The sequence below is a fragment of the Pollachius pollachius genome, assembly GCF_949987615.1.
Source record: "Pollachius pollachius genome assembly, chromosome: 15".
NCBI lineage: Eukaryota > Metazoa > Chordata > Actinopteri > Gadiformes > Gadidae > Pollachius > Pollachius pollachius.
In genome coordinates this window covers 22,327,250-22,349,128 of record NC_136948.1, presented here as the reverse complement: position 1 = coordinate 22,349,128, position 21,879 = coordinate 22,327,250, and the positions used below count along the sequence as shown (strand labels likewise).

The 21,879-nt window shown below is 45.5% G+C and overlaps 1 protein-coding gene across 1 annotated transcript in view; it reads right to left on the bottom strand.

Moving 5' to 3' along the window:
- Positions 1–21,879, bottom strand: part of pals1a (protein associated with LIN7 1, MAGUK p55 family member a) — a 50,060-nt gene that overhangs the window by 24,679 nt on the left and 3,502 nt on the right. The window contains exons 2-3 of the mRNA XM_079752505.1: positions 728–1,022; positions 154–325 (exon numbers count right to left, since the gene is read on the bottom strand). Of these exons, the coding sequence (XP_079608631.1) occupies positions 154–325; positions 728–910 (355 nt within the window). The 5' untranslated portion in view covers positions 911–1,022. The remainder of the gene's footprint in view (positions 1–153; positions 326–727; positions 1,023–21,879) is intronic.

Genomic DNA, 21,879 nt, shown 5'->3' with positions numbered 1-21,879 from the left:
TAGGGTTAGGGGGAGGAGCCAGGGCCTTACCCAACACTGACTAGGGTTAGGGGGAGGAGCCAGGGCCTTACCCAACACTGACTAGGGTTAGGGGGAGGAGCCAGGGCCTTACCCAACACTGACTAGGGTTAGGGGGAGGAGCCAGGGCCTTACCCAACACTGTTTGTGCGTGCTGGCTTCCCAGCGCGGGTTGCTGGGGCGAGTCCTGCAGGAAGGCGGGGTTGTCGGTCCCCACGGGGGGGTTCTGGGAGAGCTCGCGGAGCCTGAGGGACGCCTTCAGATCCACCTGCCTCCCCTCCTCCTCACGGCGTCGTCGGAGGTCTTCCTGACAACACAAACATGCACCAGTTACCAGGACGATGGTGTGCTCGTCACACGGAAATGCGACATCCCCCCCCTTAATACTTGAAAGAACATACATCCTGATATATTCGGTCATAAGACACAAAAATGTCTGACCCAAGCAAGGCAGAGAAGTCAGGCCAAATGTTCACTCATCATATGAATGTTTAACCTTACTGCTGTTTACACAGTTTCAACATTGGGGGTCAAGCAGAAAAGAAAGTCCTTTCACTCAACCCAAACAGAGTCCAGTGTTGCACTGTATTAATAACAGCACTGCTGTGAGTCTCAAAGAAGGTTAACCCGATTGTTTGTTTACACTAGCTGAAAAGGTTTCCCCTGTCCTATTGGAAGTCTGCCCACGAGCCAAATAACCATACTCTACCTGATGTTGCCTTATCCTTTCCAGCTGAGCAGATCTTCGTACCGGCAGGGTCCTGCTTCCCAGCTCCCCAGGACAGTCCACTGCCATCTCTCTGTGCTGAGACCCTCCCCTCATCTCATCCTCTCCTCCGCCTTCCCCGTCGCCAACGTGACCGTTAAGATGGGAGCTCGTCATCTCATGCATACACGCAAACCCACACGTGTTTGTGTGCGTGCGCTTTTCTTATGTAACTGGGCGTGTCTAGGAGGGAAGCTCCTTAAACAGGGTGGCCATGGCACGGTCAGCTGCACAACACCTGAGAACACATCAAGTATAGAATACATGAATCATGATGCATTTATTAGCCTTGGACCGTTCTGTAGCCACCAAAATCAAAGCAGACAAATGCATTTGACACAAATGCCTGCACAAAGCAACAACATATAGTAGTAAAAGGCAATAGGAAGTCATTGGGGAAATAGAGAAAAACTAGAATATGCATTTCCTGCAGTATTGCAGGAATGCTGTAGTGCAAAGTGAGGTTGAAAATATGCAACAGAGTTCAAGGTCTAAATGGAGTAAACGATGTAAACATGCACACCATTATTTATTTTTTTAAATGGTTGGAAACAAATAAAGAGAAGAGTTAAATAGCTAGAGTGATAAAGTTTGAATACAGAAAATTTCAGGGGTTGACACTAATGGTTGCCCGCTTGCAACTAAACCGGGGCAACTAAAAGTAATATTTGGGCAAGTTGAGATAAATTTCTGGTTGCCCGAACGGGTAAGTGGATTTTGGGTGGATGTTAATACAGGGCTCTCAAGTCTCACACATTCGGCGTGAGACACACGCAATTCAACCCATGCCCACGCTCACACACCACACTTCGTATTTCTCACGCAGAGAAATTACCAGGATAACGCCCACCACTTTGGGCCGCTATTTAACAGTGGAACAGGTAGGAATCAAATGGGTTTCCCGTACGTAGGGTAACCAGACGTCCTCTTTTTTTTTTATATGTTAACATGTAACTGCATATAAATGTGTCCACAGACATGGTGACTAATGTATGATAGTAAGCATTATTGGCCATTAACACTAATATTCAGAAACAACACTGCCTCAAAAGGCTATTGGCTTAAGCAACACCAGTAGAGGCATATACTTTTCCCTGAACTTTTAAACGTTGCAAACGTGCAAAAACATAATTATATATTTATGTGGCATTCAGTCCAATGCTTAAAATATATCTGTGGCATTCAGTAGGCCAATGCTGTGGTAAAGTGTGTAAAGTATGACCTAGTGCTTCTTTCTGTTCAATAGATAGAACTTTATCAATCCCCTGTAGGAGAAACGTGTTAATGTTTGTCCCCATAAAACAATAATGGTAAAAAAAAAATTCAAAACATGACGGTAACTCTAAAGTCAAACCGTCCAATCTGAAGGCTCTACTTAACCACTCCCCCTACTCACCTCCACCAATGCAAAGCGAACAGAGCTGAGTAGGGGAGGGCGTAACCTAACTAGTTTGTGACCGACCCGGAGAAACGCAACGCAAATTCAATCTGAACATGTATGAGGCTTTAATAAAATCCCGGACGATTTTGAAATTCCGCCACACATTTTTTTGAAAGTGTCTCAAAAAGAGGGCATGTCCGGGCAAAAGAGGACGTCTGGTTAGCCTACGTACGGGAAACCCATTTGATTCCTACCTGTTCCGCTGTTAAATAGCGGCCCGAATTGGTGGGCGTTATCCTGGTAATTTCTCTGTGTGAGAAATTCGAAGTGTGGTGTGTGAGCGTGGGCATGGGTTGAATTGCGTGTGTCTCACGCCGAATGCGTGAGACTTGAGAGCTCTGAATATTAGTGAAAGCTGAGCCTCCACTTATTCCGACAGTCCAAACCATATCATTCTGTAACAAAAATTTGCATATAACAACTTAAAAAGAAACGTCCCCTTTCTTTTAACAACCAAAAATGTTTTACCTTGAGTTGATTCTGATCGCATAAAACCACCATAATCAGATAATCCAGTGTCTGGGCCAAATTTTGCAACTAAACATGGTGTTTACAATCAATGACTAAGAGAAGGTTTCTTAGGAAAAAGGTAAATTGCCTTCAATCAGAACACATGTTCTTCTGCGCAATCTACTGGCCATATGTGTATTTGCGAGTGTTTGGCTTGGTGCATTCGATTATATTTGCCCTGAACTTTAGATAGAGGTGTCAAGTATCAAAATTGTAAGATATCTACCTTTATTTGTGGCTCATAGTAAGACGGCGCTCCCAACTGATAACGACCAACTGATAATTATTTCAGGTGGAAATGTTATCTTCCACTTATGCTGTGTTCCATGGCTTTATTCACTATAACTAAGTATTATCACATTGAGTATTTCACTTGCACAACAATCTTTCTTTTGGCACAAAGATGACATTATCGCGCTTGCAGTTGTGGAGATTTACTCTTATTTAATTTGGGTACGTTCTTTTCTGAAAAAAACTTTTCCCCTGACATCGAAAATGGTATAGAATATCGATATTTTACCAGGTATAGTATCAAAGTTAGAAAATCCAGTATCATGACTGACAACACTACTAGAAACGCGATTGTGATTATTCAGTTCGAGCTACAAGAAACGTGAAAGTTTAAAAAGACATATCTTTGCTACTACCTTGGACATTTAGTTATGTACATTTGCATAAAATCATGCAGGTCTACATATAACTGGGCGATAGCTTTAATAGGTTGCAACGGTGGACTGAATTTACTTAATGGCACGATGTGACCGTTCGATAAATAAGTAAACAAAGAGAAGTTTGTTAATTTTTAAACACAACATGTGTGGAAGCTAACGTTCAGCTTCAGTCTGAGCTAGGATGAGTTTTCTGAGCCCCCCCAAAACCAGGCCGGGTGCCTGGCAAAAAGAGGCCCGTTCACGATTCTGATTATAATTTGGTTGAGTGAACATCACATTCAGGCAAGTTGAAGATGACCTGTACTTGCCCGATGGGCAAGTGCTTTTGAAACCTAAGTGTCAACCCCAAATATAGAATAGCTGAGCTGTTCTGATAAAGTTTGAAATGGTTTAATCAAGTCAGTCACAGTCGCGTGTGTGTGCCTACACAAAGCAAATCGCGGGCATAATCTCGGAAATTGCAGGCATAATATAATGTATTGATTCTTTGTATCTTTATTTACATGTTGGTGGGCAGTTGTAGAGCTGTAAGCCTGTGTTCTCACCGACACCCCAATTGGTCTCAAGCCAGCACTTAGGCATTCCCAAAACCTCATCTTCAGAAAGACTAAAGGGAACTTGCAGCAAGCACTAAGAGGCGAACTTAACACCCATTCTTACATTTGTATTACGATACAGTATGGCTTAAATTTTTAAACATCACCTGATAAATTCTTGCTCATGTTCAACCATCGCAAGCAGTTCTAATAACTGATTCATCTGATTCAGCAAAGAAGTGCAAAGAGGACCCTGCGGGCATCCATACTTGTTGTTACACGCCTCGCCAGAGTGACGGCAGTGTTCGTGGCAATTGGACGGGAGTGAGTGACGTAGCAGTTGGATGTGGATAGCCATGTCCTACAGGCTGCAGCCAGACCCTACTAGTTTTTGTGGGCGGTCTGTCTCCGGAGTTCGATGTGAGAGCGGTTGGCCAAATCCTGGTCCTTGCCTTGTTCTATATCAGTGCCGGCCTTTCTGCCATTTAGTGTTATGTGTTAGGCCCACGGACGGCTGAGTGTCTGATAGTAGTACACTAGCTGCGCTTTCTTGCTGGGTTGGACGTGGGACCCGTATCGCTAGAGACTGCCGCTTGCGTGATATTTCCACCTCCGGGATCATCGGCCAGGAAGACTCATCGCCAGATTTGTTAGCCAGCGGGTTGGGACCAAGTTGTTTCAGGACAACGCCTGGGATCGCACAGGTTTCTAGTACTCATTACCGATGGATCGTGAGTAGACATAGACAGGCTCAATCCCGATTCTTTGCTCCAACCAAAATCTCAACCCTCCGCCTTGCTGTTGGGCATTCACGCGCAGCGAGGCGTGTCCCGAAAGCCATTTTAAGGTGGGGTAAGGGGAGGGCTAACATCTCCCTTAAAGTTACGATTTTCGATGGGCACCCTTGCAATGCTACAGTTGAGACTTGCTCCCGCAATACATTGCGGGAAAATGGAAAATCAAGAAAAATCCTAGGCAAGACGGCAAGTGAAAAGATGCGACAGGATCGAAAACGACAAAAGTAAGTGTTTTCTATGTTAATAATCATTAAATAAATGATGATGACCATTGCATTATCATTATGCCGTTTGAATGTTGCATAGGCATTTTCTTTATAAGCACAACCACCAAAACTCCTGGAGCAGAACTCCCGGACTCACGCCGAGGGCCCTGCAGCCGGGGGAGCCCCTGGCCTCTGGCTAGGGAGCCGCGGGCCGGGGAGCCCCTGGCCGGGGAGCCCCTGGCCTCTGGCTGGGGAGCCGCGGGCCGGGGAGCCCCTGGCCGGGGAGCCCCTGGCCTCTGGCCGGGGAGCCCCTGGCCGGGGAGCCCCTGGCCGGGGAGCCCCTGGCCTCTGGCTGGGGAGCCCCTGGCCGGGGAGCCCCTGGCCTCTGGCCGGGGAGCCCCTGGCCGGGGAGCCCCTGGCCTCTGGCTGGGGAGCCCCTGGCCTCTGGCCGGGGAGCCCCTGGCCGGGGAGCCCCTGGCCTCTGGCTGGGGAGCCGCGGGCCGGGGAGCCCCTGGCCGGGGAGCCCCTGGCCGGGGAGCCCCTGGCTGGGGAGCCGCGGGCCGGGGAGCACCTGGCCTCTGGCCGGGGAGCCCCTGGCCGGGGAGCCCCTGGCCTCTGGCTGGGGAGCCGCGGGCCGGGGAGCCCCTGGCCTCTGGCCGGGGAGCCCCTGGCCGGGGAGCCCCTGGCCGGGGAGCCCCTGGCCTCTGGCTGGGGAGCCCCTGGCCTCTGGCCGGGGAGCCCCTGGCCGGGGAGCCCCTGGCCGGGGAGCCCCTGGCCTCTGGCTGGGGAGCCGCGGGCCAGGGAGCCCCTGGCCTCTGGCTGGGGAGCCCCTGGCCGGGGAGCCCCTGGCCTCTGGCCGGGGAGCCCCTGGCCGGGGAGCCCCTGGCCTCTGGCTGGGGAGCCGCGGGCCGGGGAGCCCCTGGCCGCGAGCCGGGCTCTTTCAGGAGATCATTGAGGCGGCTGCCACCACAGAGCCCATCCCTCCACCTCAAGCACCTCTTCTGCATTGGTAGCCCTAAGTCCCCAAACCCCCAGGAAGACAGAAAGATTGACCAATCACTGATGGTTTAAAACCAACAGTTTTTGGGGCCCCTTTGAAAAAGTTATTGATAAAATGTGATTGGGGAATTGCATTTTTGTAAGGTGCAATAATAATTCAATTATATCACTGGTTCTTGTTTGTATGATATTTATGTTTTACATGGATGGCATACTACCTCAAGTTCTATGTTTATTTTGGTTTTATATATTTTGATCTTGTATAATGTTTGACCCAAAATAAAGTGCAATATTGCAGTTTCTAACAGATTGTGAGCATGAATAATATTCTTATCTAATCATACCGGGTTTTTCCATGAGGGTAAGTTTGCATTCCTAAGACATTCAAACTATACAGTAAAATTCCAGAGACAGATATTGTATCAAAAGATCCAAAAAATAAAAATAAAATAAAGATCAAAACCCTGTCAACGACTACTAATGACGTACTGTAACTGGGTCTTGAAGGGTTGTCCTCCAATTTCGTAGGGGAAGGGTTGAGGGGTAGGGTTAAGGGTTTGGGACAAGGGATGTAACGGGATTGGGCCTTACGCTGTGTGCACAATTATTAGGCAAGTGAGTATTTTGGCCATATCATAATTTTTATGCATGTTTTCCAACATCAAGCTGTATAAACTTGAGCGCTTATTGTATTTAAGCACACCGGGTGATGTGTATTTGCGTAATGAATGAGGGTGTGGCCTAAGGAGATCAACACTATATCAAAGTGTGCATAATTATTAGGCAGCTTCTCTTCCTCAGGCAAAATGGGCTGAAAAAGAGATTTAACGGACTCTGAAAAGTCAAAAATTGTAAAAAGTCTTTCAGATGAATGCAGCACTCTTGAAATTGCTAAGATATTGGGGTGTGACCACAGAAAAGAAGCGTATTATCCTCAAGTGCTGCCATATTCAAGAACTGCAACCTACCCGGAGTGCCCAGAAGTACAAGGTGTTCAGTGCTTAGAGACATGGCCAAGGTAAGGAAGGCTGAAACCCGACCACCACTGAACAAAACACACAAGTTGAAACGTCAAGACTGGGCCAAAATATATCTGAAGTCAGATTTTTCAGAGGTTTTATGGACTGATGAGATGAGAGTGACTCTTGATGGACCAGATGGATGGGCCCGTGGCTGGATCAGTAACGGACACAGCGCTCCACTTCGACTCAGACGCCAGCAAGGTGGAGGTGGGGTACTGGTATGGGCTGGTATTATTAAAGATGAGCTAGTTGGACCTTTTCGGGTTGAAGATGGCCTCCAAATCAACTCCCAAACCTACTGCCAGTTTTTAGAAGACACTTTCTTCAAGCAGTGGTACAGGAAAAAGTCTGCATCTTTCAAGAAGACCATGATTTGTATGGAAAATGCTCCATCGCATGCATCGAAGTACTCCACTGCATGGCTAACCTGTAAAGGCCTTAAGGATGAAAAAATAATGACATGGCCCCCTTCCTCACCTGACCCAAACCCTATTGAGAAGCTGTGGGCCCTGCTTAAACGGGAGATTTACAGTGAAGGAAAACAGTCCACCTCTCTGAACAGTGTCTGGGAGGCTGTGGTTGCTGCTGCACAAAAAGTTGATCGTCAACAGATCAAGAAACTGACAGACTCCATGAATGAAAGGCTTGTGACAGTTATTGAAAAGAAGGGCGGCTATATTGGTCACTGATTTTTTTTTGGACATGTCAAAGGTTTATTTGTAAATTTCGAGTTGTTTTATTATTCTTACTTTAACAGATGAAAAAATAAACAAGTGAGATGGGAAAATGTCAGTTTCTTCATTTAGTTGCATAATAATTCTGCACACTAATAGTTGCCTAATGATTGTGCACACATATAATCCTCAAATCCTCACTTTTTCTTTCTTAAACATTCAGGTTTAGGTTCATTAACATTTTGGATTGACAGAGAACACTGTAGTTGTTCAATAATAAAATTAATCCTCAAAAATACAACTTGCCTAATAATTGTGCACAGTGTATACTGACATACACACACAGTATCACCCTCGGACTGTGACATTTGAACGGGCATCGTAGCCAACTGAGGCACTCTGGTTCTCTCCACTGAGAGCAGACCTTGAGTGAAGTTGAGTGCCCTCTTTGTTTTGGGTGTGGGTTTTTCATGTATGTCACAGTTTAACTGTTAATAGTTGAGGTTTATTGATTGTTGGGTTGCAAGCACCAGCCTGTTTAGATCTATCGATCGATCTCTCTCTCTCTCTCCCTCGGCACTAGCCTACTAGTACACAGGAGGGTCAGCCAGCTCACCATATCACCACTGAGAACTCAGGATTTTGTTTCGCCACAGTGTTTGCTTTGTAATATTTTACTAACTGGTAGCATTAGGCTTTTCCTGATTTAATTTTGCTTGGCATTGCCACCCAGTGAGAAAAGGGTTACATAACGTTTATTTAGATGGACAGTGCACATTGATAAACATGAAAAATGTCTATGTGCCAGAAATAGCCAAAATGGCTATTTCGCAGCTGTTGTCTATGGGTCGATGTCAACAGGCCAGATGCAACAAAACAAATTATAAACACAAGAACTAAAACAACAATGCACACATCTTTGTGAAAGTCAAGATTCAATGACCCATTACACATAAAACATATATTGAAAGTGAGCAAAATAAATCAGCCAAAATAAAATGAAAGAAAGCAGTATGGGGCAGGGATGGAGTAAATATGACAGTAACCAGATACAATTGAGTAGTATAGTAGTGTGTGCTAATGTGAGCGGTGTGGTTATTTTGTTCAATGTTGATAGGTCTGGTTACTAATGAGCCAATTATTTAGATTTGAAAGTTCAATTTCTCTAATGTAAGATTGTGTTCATGTGCAGCTCTAATAGAAAATGCTGCATCTGATTGGTCAAAACTGCTCTTTCTCAGCTGGATTCTCTCTGGATTAGTATTTACATATTGACTGAACACTGGCGGAGCCAGATCGTTGATTTTATACACTAAGCAGGAGTCTGTGTATTTGACCAGATTTCCCCAATTTAGCAATTAATATATTTTTTAAATTAGACAGTGGTGATGAAATTTTGCTTTTTGTGTCCGTTTTTAAAGAGTGAATATAAATAAGAGAAGTTCAACCTGCCTGAGAGCAAGTTGTTCAACAATATGTAATGTGGGAGAAAATCATTGAGTGCATGTACATGATTGCAGACGCATTTGAGGATGGGTCTGAAATTTGCCAGGTTGAATTAGACTCGTTGACAGACCTTTTTTATGTGAGCTTCGAATCATAGCTAATTATCAATACGCACTCCAAGATACGTAAACTCTGAGACTACTTGCAGTCTCTCTCCTGCCACAAATACATCCGGTTGTTATTAATTTTTTGGACGGATTCAGTTGTAAACTATTTTGATTTTACCATACAGTGATATGTTGCATTCAATTTGTTAGCTGGTATGCGGCCTGAGCTGCACTGCTACCGTGCACAATGATCATCGTTGTCATTTGCATACATTGAGTATTGACATCAGACAGTTGGTAGATCATTTAACTACATTGAGAATAAGATCGGACCCAATATGGAGCCCTGTGGAACACCTATAGGCGTACCAAGAGATTGTGAGTGATGGTCTTTCACTCTCACAAACTGACCTATTTAATATATATATGAATATGACCCAATCCAGGGTCATATTCATATGACCCAATCCAGTTAATAGCACAAGAGTAGAAGAAGTAGATAACTTGGATAAAAGTGATGATTACCCCCATCTCCAACACATCGCTCGTGAGCTACAAGTAGTTCGCTGCCCGTTTCTAAGTAGCTCGCTAAAGGTTCAAAGAGTATTTACCAGTACATCAATTTGGTAACAGTCATTTGGTAAACCTGTTTTAAAAGTCCATCCAATCAAATTCACAGACATCCCGCCCCCTTCTGACACAAATTAATATTTTCCATACAGCTGTCAATTAAAGGAGTTACGCTGCTAACGGTCGAATGAGGCAAGGTCCGCTAACAAGCAAGCAGGCAAACACCAGCTCTGACAATGACCACGGAAAAAAGCCAGGCAATTTAAAGGCTAAAAACATTATTTCCATGAAGAAGGGGAGACAAGGATTTTTTGTGTTTGTGTCTGATTGCGGTACAAGCTGTCCGTCTGAAAACGATATTACATTGAGCGGCACTTCAAAGTGAACGTACAGAGAAGGTAAAGGAGCTGGAAACAACAAAGACAACAGTCTCTGTTCATCAAACCGATGAAGAAGGCCAACGCAGAAACAGAGGCTTCCTTCAAAGAGGCGCACATCCTAACACGTGAGGCACAAAAAGCCCTTCAACTAGGGAAGGATCATAAGATGACTGCGGTGGCTGAAACGCTATTCAAGGACCATAAAAGTAAGAAAAACCTTCACGAAGCACCTTTGAAAATTTCTGCTTTGTTTGGGTCAAAATACCTTTTGAGTAGGGCTGAATGATTTCAGGAAAAGATCTAATTGCGATTTTTCTGGCAGATATTGCGATTTCGATTTGATTCATGATTTTCTTCAAATCAAGCTTAAGTGCAATATTCACGATGTACAGTAATATTTACAAACATGACATACCATTAAAACATTAAATGCCATTACTCTCATGCAGGAATGAAACCTAAAGTTAAGAATTGATTTCAAATGTATTTATTAAGAAACATGCATGTAAACTAAAGTCCTGGACCAACGGCAGTTGTTACAACTGAAGAACTAAAAGAGCCATCTTTGACTGTCTTAACTTAAAGTACAGCAAAAAAGTTAAAAAAGTTAAACAAAATACAAAAGAAACCTTACAGTAAATGAAATTGAAAAGTAATGGTAATAAAAGAAACTCTTACTAAAATGAAATGAACCTACCTCTTCCCTTCTGAAAAATATGTCAGACATAAGTAGGTGGGCTATGGCTCAGCAGCACCCAAATATTGCACATCTATTCTGTAAACAATATAGCATTAAACATAGCAAAAAATAGCAAATGTCTTTTTTGAACAAAGGCTGACACCACAAGTCAGGGTGAAGTGCAGAACAAATTATATCTCAAAAGTAATAAATCAACAATAACACTTGCTTCCCTGACATCTCTACATCACTCTTTACAGATTTTTCATCAAGAAAACCAGCATGTCAACCGTTGATGGTTTTAGACATGAGCGCTGACATGTGACAACATTTTCACTAGCACTAAACAATCTCTCTGATGGCGAACTGGTAGCTGGTATGCATAGGAATTTACGAGCCAGTTTGCTCAGCCATGGAAAGTTAACATGGTGCACTCTCCACCAGGCCAGTGGATCTTCCTCTCCGTCAATATTAGGAGTAGTCAGGGTTGATGTTCTCAGGAGATGGAGTACTGGCTTCAGGTATGACACACTTAAATAGGCTTCACCGGACAGGGCATCTGTAAACTCCTGAAGAGGACCAAGGGCGTTGTTTATCGATTCTAGGACATCCGTGTCCTGCCAAGTGGGGACCAGGTGACGTGTCTTCTTGTCTTCAGACAGAACCTGAGACGCCTTGCTCTGCTCCAACACCCTACCAATCATTTTTTGCCTTGAGTCCCATCTTGTTGGACTCTCTGTTATCAGTGAGTGCTCTGGAAAATGTAATTCTTACTGTGCCTTTTTCAGTGCGTCTTCTTTTTCCAGCTGTGAGAGAAGACACCAACCATCTGTTTAAAAAGTCTGTTTAACTCTGGTGTCATCTTTAACAGCATTTTCTGGACAAAAAAAGAGAACATAACATTAAATGAGAATTACAGGCTGAAAATGTAAGGATAATGTTAAACTTTGCAAGGCAGATTTTCTAGCAAGAGAACAAAGTAAATCCAAGAAAGCCATATTACAGACAACAGTAAGGAAATCGATTACCAAAAGCACATAACACAGTATTCATTATCTACCATTGATGATAAATAATCTGTTATAATATTAATTATTCAAACTAGGTATTTGTAAGGGGTTCAAAAAAAACTATGCAGACTATACTGAAGACAACACACACACAGATTAAATCTGTATGAATGAATGAATTAAGAAAAACACAAAACACACACTCGCACACAAACACACACACACACTCAGACACTTACCAATTGCAAGATGCAGCCTGTGTCAAAAACATGGAAGTCTGGTCCACTGATTAAGTTCCACAGCTTTGATGAGGTTTGCTGCATTGTCGGTTGTGATGCACGTCTGGTCCTCTTCTTTCAGACCCCAGCTTGACAGACACTCTCTCAATCCCAGCGCAATATTCTCTCCGGTGTGGTCAGTGGGAGAGTATGCTGTCTGCAGGCAGCGACTTTTCCACTCAAAGTTGTTATTTACGAAATGCACAGTCGGGCTAAGATACGGCTCGGTCGTTCTGCTGGACCACATAACAGTAGTTGGGGCATAATACTCCACACTCCTCAGCTCTGTTTCCACTCTTTCTTTACACTCTGCGTACAGCTGGGATGGCAACCTGACTGAAGTAGGTGCGGGAGGGGATCGCGTCTCTTCTGTCCAGCGTGCGGAGGAGATTTTTAAATCTGTCTTTGGTGACCGTGTTAATGGACACCATGTCCTTGGCAATGTGGTGTGTTATGGCAGTCGTTATCTCCTGGTGTCTTCGGCTGCTCTTATCATACGGCGTTACACTGGCAAAAGACGCTGTAATTGTAGTCTGTTGGCTACTATGGGCCTGCGTATCCTTTCCGCTAGACTTTTCACCAGACTTTTTCGTCATGCACTCGTCGTGCAAATGCCTGTGGTGATTTTTCAAGTGCCGGTATAAATTGGTTGTGTTTACGCTGGATGTTGTAACTTTAGCGCGACAGGTTTTGCACAGTACGTGTTTCTGGTGCACGTCGGCAGCCTCAAACCCGAAATACTCCCAAATGACCGGCGTGCTATTTTTCTTCGGGATTAAATCCCCTAACTCTGCTTCTGGTCCAGCTGAAGCCATTTCAGAAATTAAGGAGCAGGTGGAGCAGGTTATACTGATTCATTGGTTAGCATGACCTGTCCACGAGCAGCAAGCCGCTTCTGATTGGTTGGCAGGATGGTAGGGGGACGGTATGCAGGCCACGTGTAAAATAGTTGACAACAGATCTCGGGTCAGTCAGGAACACGGGAAAAAACGCGTGATCGCGTTGTCTGAAATCGCAATTTCGATCAGAAAACTATAAATCGTTCAACCCTACTTGTGAGGCAGTTTTTTCTGACATCAAGCTCAGAACAAGTCTGGAAGTTGAACATTTAAATGAGTCCATGAGTGTGAACCTGAGTTGATACACTCCAGCATACACCTCTCTTGTTGACTGCATGCAGTGCCATTCGTCTCACTGACTATAGAAAAGACTGAATGCATGTGAACTACAGACAATGAAGCGAAGGAAAGTGATGATGTCAAGTGTTATTTTATGTTTCGATTATGTGATACTGAATTAAATGTTTTGATACAAAATGTGGCTGGGTGGAGATCAGCTATGTAAAAACATGTTCCGAATAATATAAAACAAGCGTAGCTCTCGGCCACCTTTTTATCAAATTAGCCTTGAGGAAAAAAAAAAATTTGGGGGGTAATAATAATACTGTATATTCTAATACATTGCTTGATATTAGATATCCATTCAAACTAGATTTTTCGCGAAAGTGACAGCCCGCACCTGTGACTCCATTGACCGATACACAGTCACTGTGTATGCATACATTTCTTTTTGTGAGCAACCTGTATTCCCACCAAAACTGTGGTGAAATATAACAGCGAGCCCTGGTTCACAGAATCACTAAGGATGGTAAACCAAGGAGCCCACAGAGAGGGGAATAGAGATTAATATAGGCGTTACCCGTGATCCGTACGGATCAGCCCTCACTGTTCGGGACGCAAGTGATCCGCGGATCGGCTGAAAAGAAGAAAGTTGTGCGTTCACGTGATCAGCGCATGTTTAAAGGACAATTCCGGTATTTAGCACATTGAGCCCCCTTTCTGGTTTGTCTAGGATGAAATATAGTGGTTGACACAGAAATGTTGACTATTGGTCCGGTCTTGGGTATTTGGCTCATTTCGAATCGCCCCTGCCTGCTTCAGAAGGGCTGGCTATGGTCATTCACAAACCTGTCCTTAAAACAACCTTAAACGTTCGTTTTCAGAAATGTGCAACTCACCGACTGGTTAGTGGTGTTTGTTGATGTTCCTAATCAAGTATCGTAGTGAAATACAGTTTCTGTCGTGTTTTATTTGGCATTTTATAAATCCCATTGAAACGGAAAGGGGGCTGTTTATGTTTGGTTGTAGTCTTTTCGCTCGGTTCTCCGTATCACCAGTAGGGCTAGAACCGAGCGAAAAGACTACAACTCTAGGCCCCCTTCCGTTTCCGGTCAACGAGCATTGAGTCTTCCAACAGATATCAATGGATTTACAAAATGCCACGACAGGGTTAGGACATTTGAAATGAAAAAATAAAAAATAAAAAAGATGAGGATGTCTGCATTGCCTGGGAAGAGTGTAGACTCAACTCTCCCCAGGCTATGCAGACATCCTGAATTTAAAGTTGTAAATCCAGGTCTGCTGTGCTTCCTTTGGACACAGGTTTTTTATTTTATTTATTATCCATGTTTAAAAGAAGGAATAATGCCTCAGTTTGCACTTTATATTGTTATAAATTGTTCTAAAAAAATTAACTCAAGGACATCTTCAGTTAATTTTTTATTTTATGTGGACACGGAAAGGAAGCAGGATTATTACCAAATTTAGTTTTTAGTTTTAGTTTTTTTTAACTTTATTTTGTTTTTACACATTTGAAAATTTTATTTAAAGTCACATTTGTCTTGTTATCTTTTTTGTTGTTGTTGATCCGAAAATGATCCGACCCGGACTCAAAAACCGTGACCCGATCGAACCGTGAGTTTTGTGATCTGTTGCACCCCTACTTGCCAAACAAAAGCTTAACAAAGTTATTAGGGAAAGGAAAGCAAGAGAATTAGCATTAGGTAAGCAAAAACTACCTACAAGGTGACGATGGAGGAACAATTTAGCACCAATGACTCCTCTTCAGCCTGGAGGTCACTGAAGAACTTAGCAGGCTATAAAAATTAAACACAACCAGCCACCCCATCTTCTAAACTGGCAAATGATTTTAATGCACTTTATACCCGAATTGAGAGGTCTTCTTCTCCTCCCCCCCCTCCCCTCCCAGGCTGGATAAGGGTATCGTTTCCACACAGACCCATAGCCGTGGATTCCACCTAAGCATGGAGGTGAATACACGTACACTGGCTATTCAGCCAGCAGAATGCAGGGAAAGCAGGGGACCCAGATGGGATCTCGCCTGCCACTCTGAAGCACTGCGCCAGTCAGCTTGCTGCAGTCTTTACAGATATTTTCAATCAGTCTGTTGTTTAATCCAAGTTTCCTGCCCGTTTTTCAATCCTCCATCATTTTCCCAGTCCCGAAGAAGAGCAGGGCCCAGGACCAGTTGCAGTTAAAGGTCCCATGGCATGCTACTTTAAGGATGCTTTAATATAGGTATTAGTGGGCCCCTAACGCAGCAATTGAAGACGTTCCCGAAATTCAGCCGCGGTGCAGAATTACAGCCACTACGAAACAGTCGCACATTGAGCTTTCCAAAAATGCGCAGTTTCGCTGTCTGTAGCTTTAATGTAAATGAGGAGGAAAGAGGCGGGTCAAGGAGGAGGCTGGGGGTGTGGCCCTGAGCAGCTTGCGACAACGGTACCATGCGCTCTGTTTACAGTGGATGTATCGCAATGGCGAGGCGCACACTACTTTTAGCGACGATACTATGAATCTCAAAAGACTGCGTCGGGTTCTCCAACGTCTCTGGTTCTCTGGCTAGTTTCAGTCACAAGGTGACAACAATAGGCTTGATTACTGGGCGGAGCTTAGGCTGCCTGAGCTACCTTGAGCATTTAAAGGCTAGCTATTATTCGCGTCAGCTGTATCAGGACCCTGGAAACAAAAACTAAGGGAGTCTCTCTGTGGGAGTCCCTCGAGGAAGACCAGGGAAGCCACCCTATAGTAGCTATGTGACGTACTTCACTCATCGTCAGGATTTCCACTCATAGACGACGCCACCATAGATCCTCTGCTCGGCGCAGCAACCCATCCAATCCGTGCCATCCACCGACCCTTGCCTACACTGACCTTGAAGTGATGGGAGGACTCTGGAACTGCCAATCAGTGGTCAAGAATGCATACTCCATTTCGGCCTATGCATCCCTCATGACCCTCCACTTCCTGGCCCTGACAGAGACTTGGATCACTCCAGAGAACTCTGCTACCCCTGCTGCCCTCTCCACCGGACGAGGAGGAGGGACCGGACTCCTCATCTCGCCAAAGTTGTGCTACCAGGTCCTTCCACTAGAACACTTGGCCAGATCTGCATTTGAACTCCACCCTGTCACTGTCACCATTCCTATCAAGCTATTCATTGTGGTGATCTACCGTCCTCCAGGTCCCCGTCGTGACTTCTATGACGAGATGGACGCCCTTCTCAGCTGCTTTCCTGAAAATGGCACACCACTCGTTATCGTGGTAACGAGTGGTGTCTTGGCGACTTCAACATCCTGCCACCTTTTTTTTTTCCCACCTTTGACTTAACACTATCCCCTTCTCCTCCCACACACAGGGCCGGGAACCAACTTGACCTGATATTCACAAGGTCCTGCGGCACCTCTGCTCTCTCTGTTACGCCACTCTCTCTCTTTCTCTCCCCTTGAAGTCCTCTCCCCCCTCATCTCTAGTCCCCATATTGTCACCACCCGCCGTAACCTCAAATCTCCCTCTACGTTTGCCTCAGCTGTTCTGTCTTCACTACCTTCTGTCGAACGATTCTCTCAACTATCCACCGAGGAATCCTCTGACACTCTGCTATCCTCCCTCTCCTCCTCTTTGGACTCCCTCTGTCCCTTCCAATCCAGACCTGCGCGATCCCCCCTTGGCTGTCCGAATCTCTGCGGACTTAGAGAGCAGAGTTGCGGGCAGCTGAGAGGAAATGGAAGAGAAGAGATCAGACTTTCCTAATGATCTATCTCACTATCTTTTCCTTCTCTCTGATTTCACCTCAACTGTGTCAACAGTCAAATATGCCTTCTACCCCACCAAAATCAACTCCTCTGCCTCAAACCCCAGGAAACTGTTTTACTTGTTCTCTTCCCTCCTCAACCCTCCCTCCCCTCCACCTCCATCCTTTCCTGCCTCACTGCTGATGACTTTGTTACCTACTTTACCCAGAAGGTAAAAGGACCTTAGCTCCTCTTTTATCCCTGCCTCCATCCTCCCTCCTTCCATCCCCGCCTCTGTCTTTACCCAATTTATCCCTCTCCCCTCCAGACTGTCTCAAGCGACATCCTGCCATTTCTCACCGCACCTTTCAACTCCTCCCTCACTTCAGGCATTGTTCCAGCATCTTTCAAGACTGCCAGAATAAATCCTCTCTTCAAAAAACCCACCCTTGATACCACCGACATCCAGAACTAAAGACCGGTATCTCTTCTTTCATTGCTCTCTAAAACACTGGAACGTGCCATCGCTAACCAACTGTCCTCCTATCTCTAATCTAACAACCTGCTTGACCCTCACCAGTCAGGCTTCAAGAAGGCACGCTCCACTGAGACGGCTCTCCTCGCGGTGACTGAGTCCCTCCGTGCTGTCAGAGCCTCGTCTCTCTCATCGGTTCTCATTCTCCTCGACCTCTCTGCAGCATTTGACAGGGTGAACCACCAGATCCTCCTTGCCACTCTCGCTGAACTTGGCATTGCTGAATCTGCTCTTTCCTGGTTCACATCCTACCTGACGAATCGCACTCATCAGGTAACATGGAATGGCTCCTTGTCCAAACCTTGCACGCTTGAAACTGGTGTCCCTCCAGGCTCTGTACTGGGACCTCTTCTGTTCTCCCTCTTCACCAGATCTCTGGGCTCTGTAATTACATCCCACGGCTTTTCCTATCACTGCTATGCTGACGACACTCAGCTATTTCTCTCTTTCCCCTCATCTGACAAAGCCCTGATAGCAGCACGCATATCTGAATGTCTGGCAGACGTCAGCACTTGGACAACTGCCCATCACCTGAGGCTTAACCTCAACAAGACTGAGCTCCTCCTAATGCCAGGGAAAGATTGCCCACACACGTACTTACTGGTCACTGTTGAGAACATCACTGTATCTTCTTCTCCAACTGCCAGAAACCTTGGTGTGGTACTGGACAATCAGTTATGCTGCACCGCAAATATCACTGCGGTGGCCCGATCCTGCAGATTTGCAGGATCCCGATCCTGCAGAACAGCCGCAGGATCCGGCCCTTCCTCACAAGGGAAGCAGCTCAGCTTCTAGTCCAATCACTGGTCATCTCCCGCCTCGACTACTGCAACTCGCTCCTGGCTGGACTCCCTGCCTCTACGATTAAACCGTTGCAACGCATCCAGAATGCGGCAGTGCGCCTCGTGTAGAACCTACTCAAGTTCTCCCATGTGACCCCCCTCTTCCAGGACCTCCACTGGCTCCTTGTAGTAGCTCGCATCAGATTCAAGATGATGGTACTGGCATACAAGGCAGTCGATGGAACTGCCCCTGCCTACCTCCAAGCATTGGTAAAGCCACACACCCCAGCTTGATCCCTTCGCTCAACTACCTCAGCTGGACGTCTGGTACCGCCACCGCTAAGAGCAAGTCGAGGTCGACTTGATCGGCAGGTCGATCAGCAAAGTCACAACTTTTCTGTTTTCGGACCTCAGTGGTGGAACGAGCTCCCCGCCGATGTTAGGATCGCAGAGTCGCTGACCAGCTTCCGCAAAAGACTCAAAACTCACCTGTTCAGAGTTCACCTCGACTCTGCATAGCTACCCAGCCCCTTCCGGCCACCATTGTATGTTGTACGTCCTGGCACTTAATGTACGCACTTAATCTACATTGCGCTTATTCATAGTACCTAATTGTGTAGCTTCTGCAGTAGCTGCTATCATTGCTGTTCACGGGGAATGGGTTAGCCTAGCGATTGTTAGTACTTGTACTTGGTTCTATGAACATCTTTACTGTACTGACAGCGATATATTGTTTCACTTATTATGACAAATGTACTTATTGTAAGTCGCTTTGGATAAAAGCGTCTGCTAAATGCCCTAAATGTAAATGTAAATGGTTCTTCCACGTCCACATCAATCTGAAGTAGACTGGACCACGACATGGGGGTGAAAAGGATTGTTGCCCGTGATTGTTGACCATGGTTGTCTCCCGCCTCGCTGACGAGGGACCACCGCCTCGGCAGCGGGCAGCGCTTAGGCACCACTGACTCCTGCAGCGGGCAGCGCCGAGGCGGTGGTCCCTTGGCAGCAGGCAGCGGGGCTCAAGCGGGAGACAATTGCGGGCAACAATCCCTTTCTCCTTCTTCCACTTCATCATCAATCTGAAGTAGACTGAACAGCGCGCTACCCGCTGCCAGCTGCCAGCTGCCCGCTGGCAACAATCCGTTTCTCCTCAATGTCGCAGTTCATGTACTTCAGGGAGTCAAAGCCAAAGTTCCTTTCGCCCAATTCCTTCTCAACCATGACTGAGATAACCCCAACTACAGTCTCATTGTGGAAAAACCAGAGACGTTAAAGAACCGACGTGGTATGTGCCATAACATCAACAGCAGAACGGTTATCCAAATAACAAAGAAGTGTACAACACTTGCGTTACACTGTGGGTAATCACACACACACACACACACACACACACACGTGGCACTCGGACGGTCGTAGCTCATTGTCTCATTGGTGGGCCAAATTCTCTAGGCGGGCAAGGCAGAGAAAGGGGAAGTAACTTGGCCCCTTATTACGACATATGGGGCCACATTCCAAATCAGTGCGCCTAAGCTTCCATTGTTTTTCCAGTTTTAGCCACTGGGGGATGACAGGCATGCTAGGGGAACTCATTAATGTTAGAAATCCTCATAAAGTGAGATTTTCATGCCAAGGGACCATTAACCTTAGTCTGCATTTTGCTCTGGACCACCTCGATTTTCCTGGCTCTTATGTAAAGATTCTGTTTGTGGATTTCAGTGCCTCCTTTAACACAATCATACCTGAGCAGCTGCAGGGGAAGATGTCACTGATGGGGGTGGAACCCACTATCTGGCACTGGATTATGGATTTTCAACACGTCTGATCCCAAGTCCACCAACATCGGAGCACCACAGGGGTGCGTGCTGTCACCGTTTCTCTACTCACTGTACACCAATGACTGCACTTCCAACAACAACTTCATCAAGCTGATTCAATTTGCAGACACCACCTTGGGTCAGCCTTATCAAGGGCAATGACGAGTCTGCTTATAGGCAGGAAGTGTCTCATTTGGCTATTTGGCGTAACCTGGAACTCAACCCAAAATAAAGACGGTGGAAATGCTGATAAACTTTTGCCGTGCCCCCTCCCCTCTACTCCCATTAACAAATCAATAGTTCTGGTGTCAAGGCTGTGGAGTCAATTAAATTCCTAGGCACCACAATAACAAACAACCTGAAATGGGAGGAAAACACCTCCTCCATCATTAAGAGGGTGCACAGTGGAATGTTATTCTTGAGGCAGCTACAGAAACTGAGTGCCTCCAGTTGTGTTCGGTCCAGATTTTACAGAGCCACTGTGGAAAACCTTCTGAATTCGTCATTTCGGTGTGGTTTGCCTCAGCACATATCGTGTGCACAACAGAGAGGCTGACTGGACAGAGGCAGCTGTCAATCAGTGACCTACATGAGGCAAGGGTCAGGAAGAGGGCAGGTAAAATTGCTGCTGATCAGTCTCACCCTTCAAACAACACCTTTGAGCTGCTCCCTTCGGGTAGGCGGTAACGTGTCATCAGGACAAGGACTTCACGCCACCTAAATAGCTTTTTCCCTAAGGCCCTTTTTCCCTCATTAATCGATGACTGCTACCCCTCCCCCCTCCTTCTAACAGGAGTCTGAATTGGACCATTTTATTATTCCTTTATTTATTATTCATTTTATTTCCTTCCGCCTGTCTAGTTTTGTGTTAAGCGCTGGATGCCAAGTCAAATTCCTGTGTGTCCATTGATGCATTTGGCGAATAAAAGCAAATGAGTAAATTGACTCTCAAAAAAGGGTTAATTTCCTCAGAAACATTTTTGTTTAGATAGGGAAAATCTGAATGAATAAAATAAGAATATCTAGAATATCCAAGGCTCTGCCTCGAGGGTCCCGATGGACCCCTCTGCGCAAAACCTAAAGACTTCTGCATTAATTCTAATTACAGTCTGGAGTGTTCCCTAGATCCACAGTATATATTAGGTCAGCTTCCAAAATACATTAACCAAAAGGAGAAACAGGAGAGCCTTACTTGTCATTTAGGCTGCTTGATAGGATGGCTGAACGCAAAAGCAGTCAAATGCTTGGCTACATTTCAGTTAAGCCAAAGATAAAGGAGAGGCGAAATGTCTCTTATGAATAAATGCATAATTGTTGTTTGAAGTTAATTTCTTCAAGGGGGAACCTGTCAGCATTGCTTAACCTCAACATTGCGGATCGGTGCAACCGAAACAGTTCCGTCGACTGACTTTGGAAAGACCAACTCTGGCTGCAGTCGCAGAATTTTTTTCCTCCTGGGCCCCTCAAGGGGCAAGCACCCCAAAAAGATCCTGTCTCTTGACTGTGCTATATCAGAGTTCTCCATAAATCCTGGCCACCAGCTAAAGAGCTGCCGGTTGGGCGATTGTCTCCATTTACATATTGTCCAATCGTAGTTGTTCTAGATTGCAAATATTTGATCCGAAAGCCGGGAGGTGGGGGATGCAGAAGCGGGGATGGGAGTTTTTACCTAAATTGGAAGCAATACAGTTAGTTACGTATAAAGATTTATAAAAGATGAGAAAAAAACTGATCGGTGCGACAATATCACTGCAGAATTTTC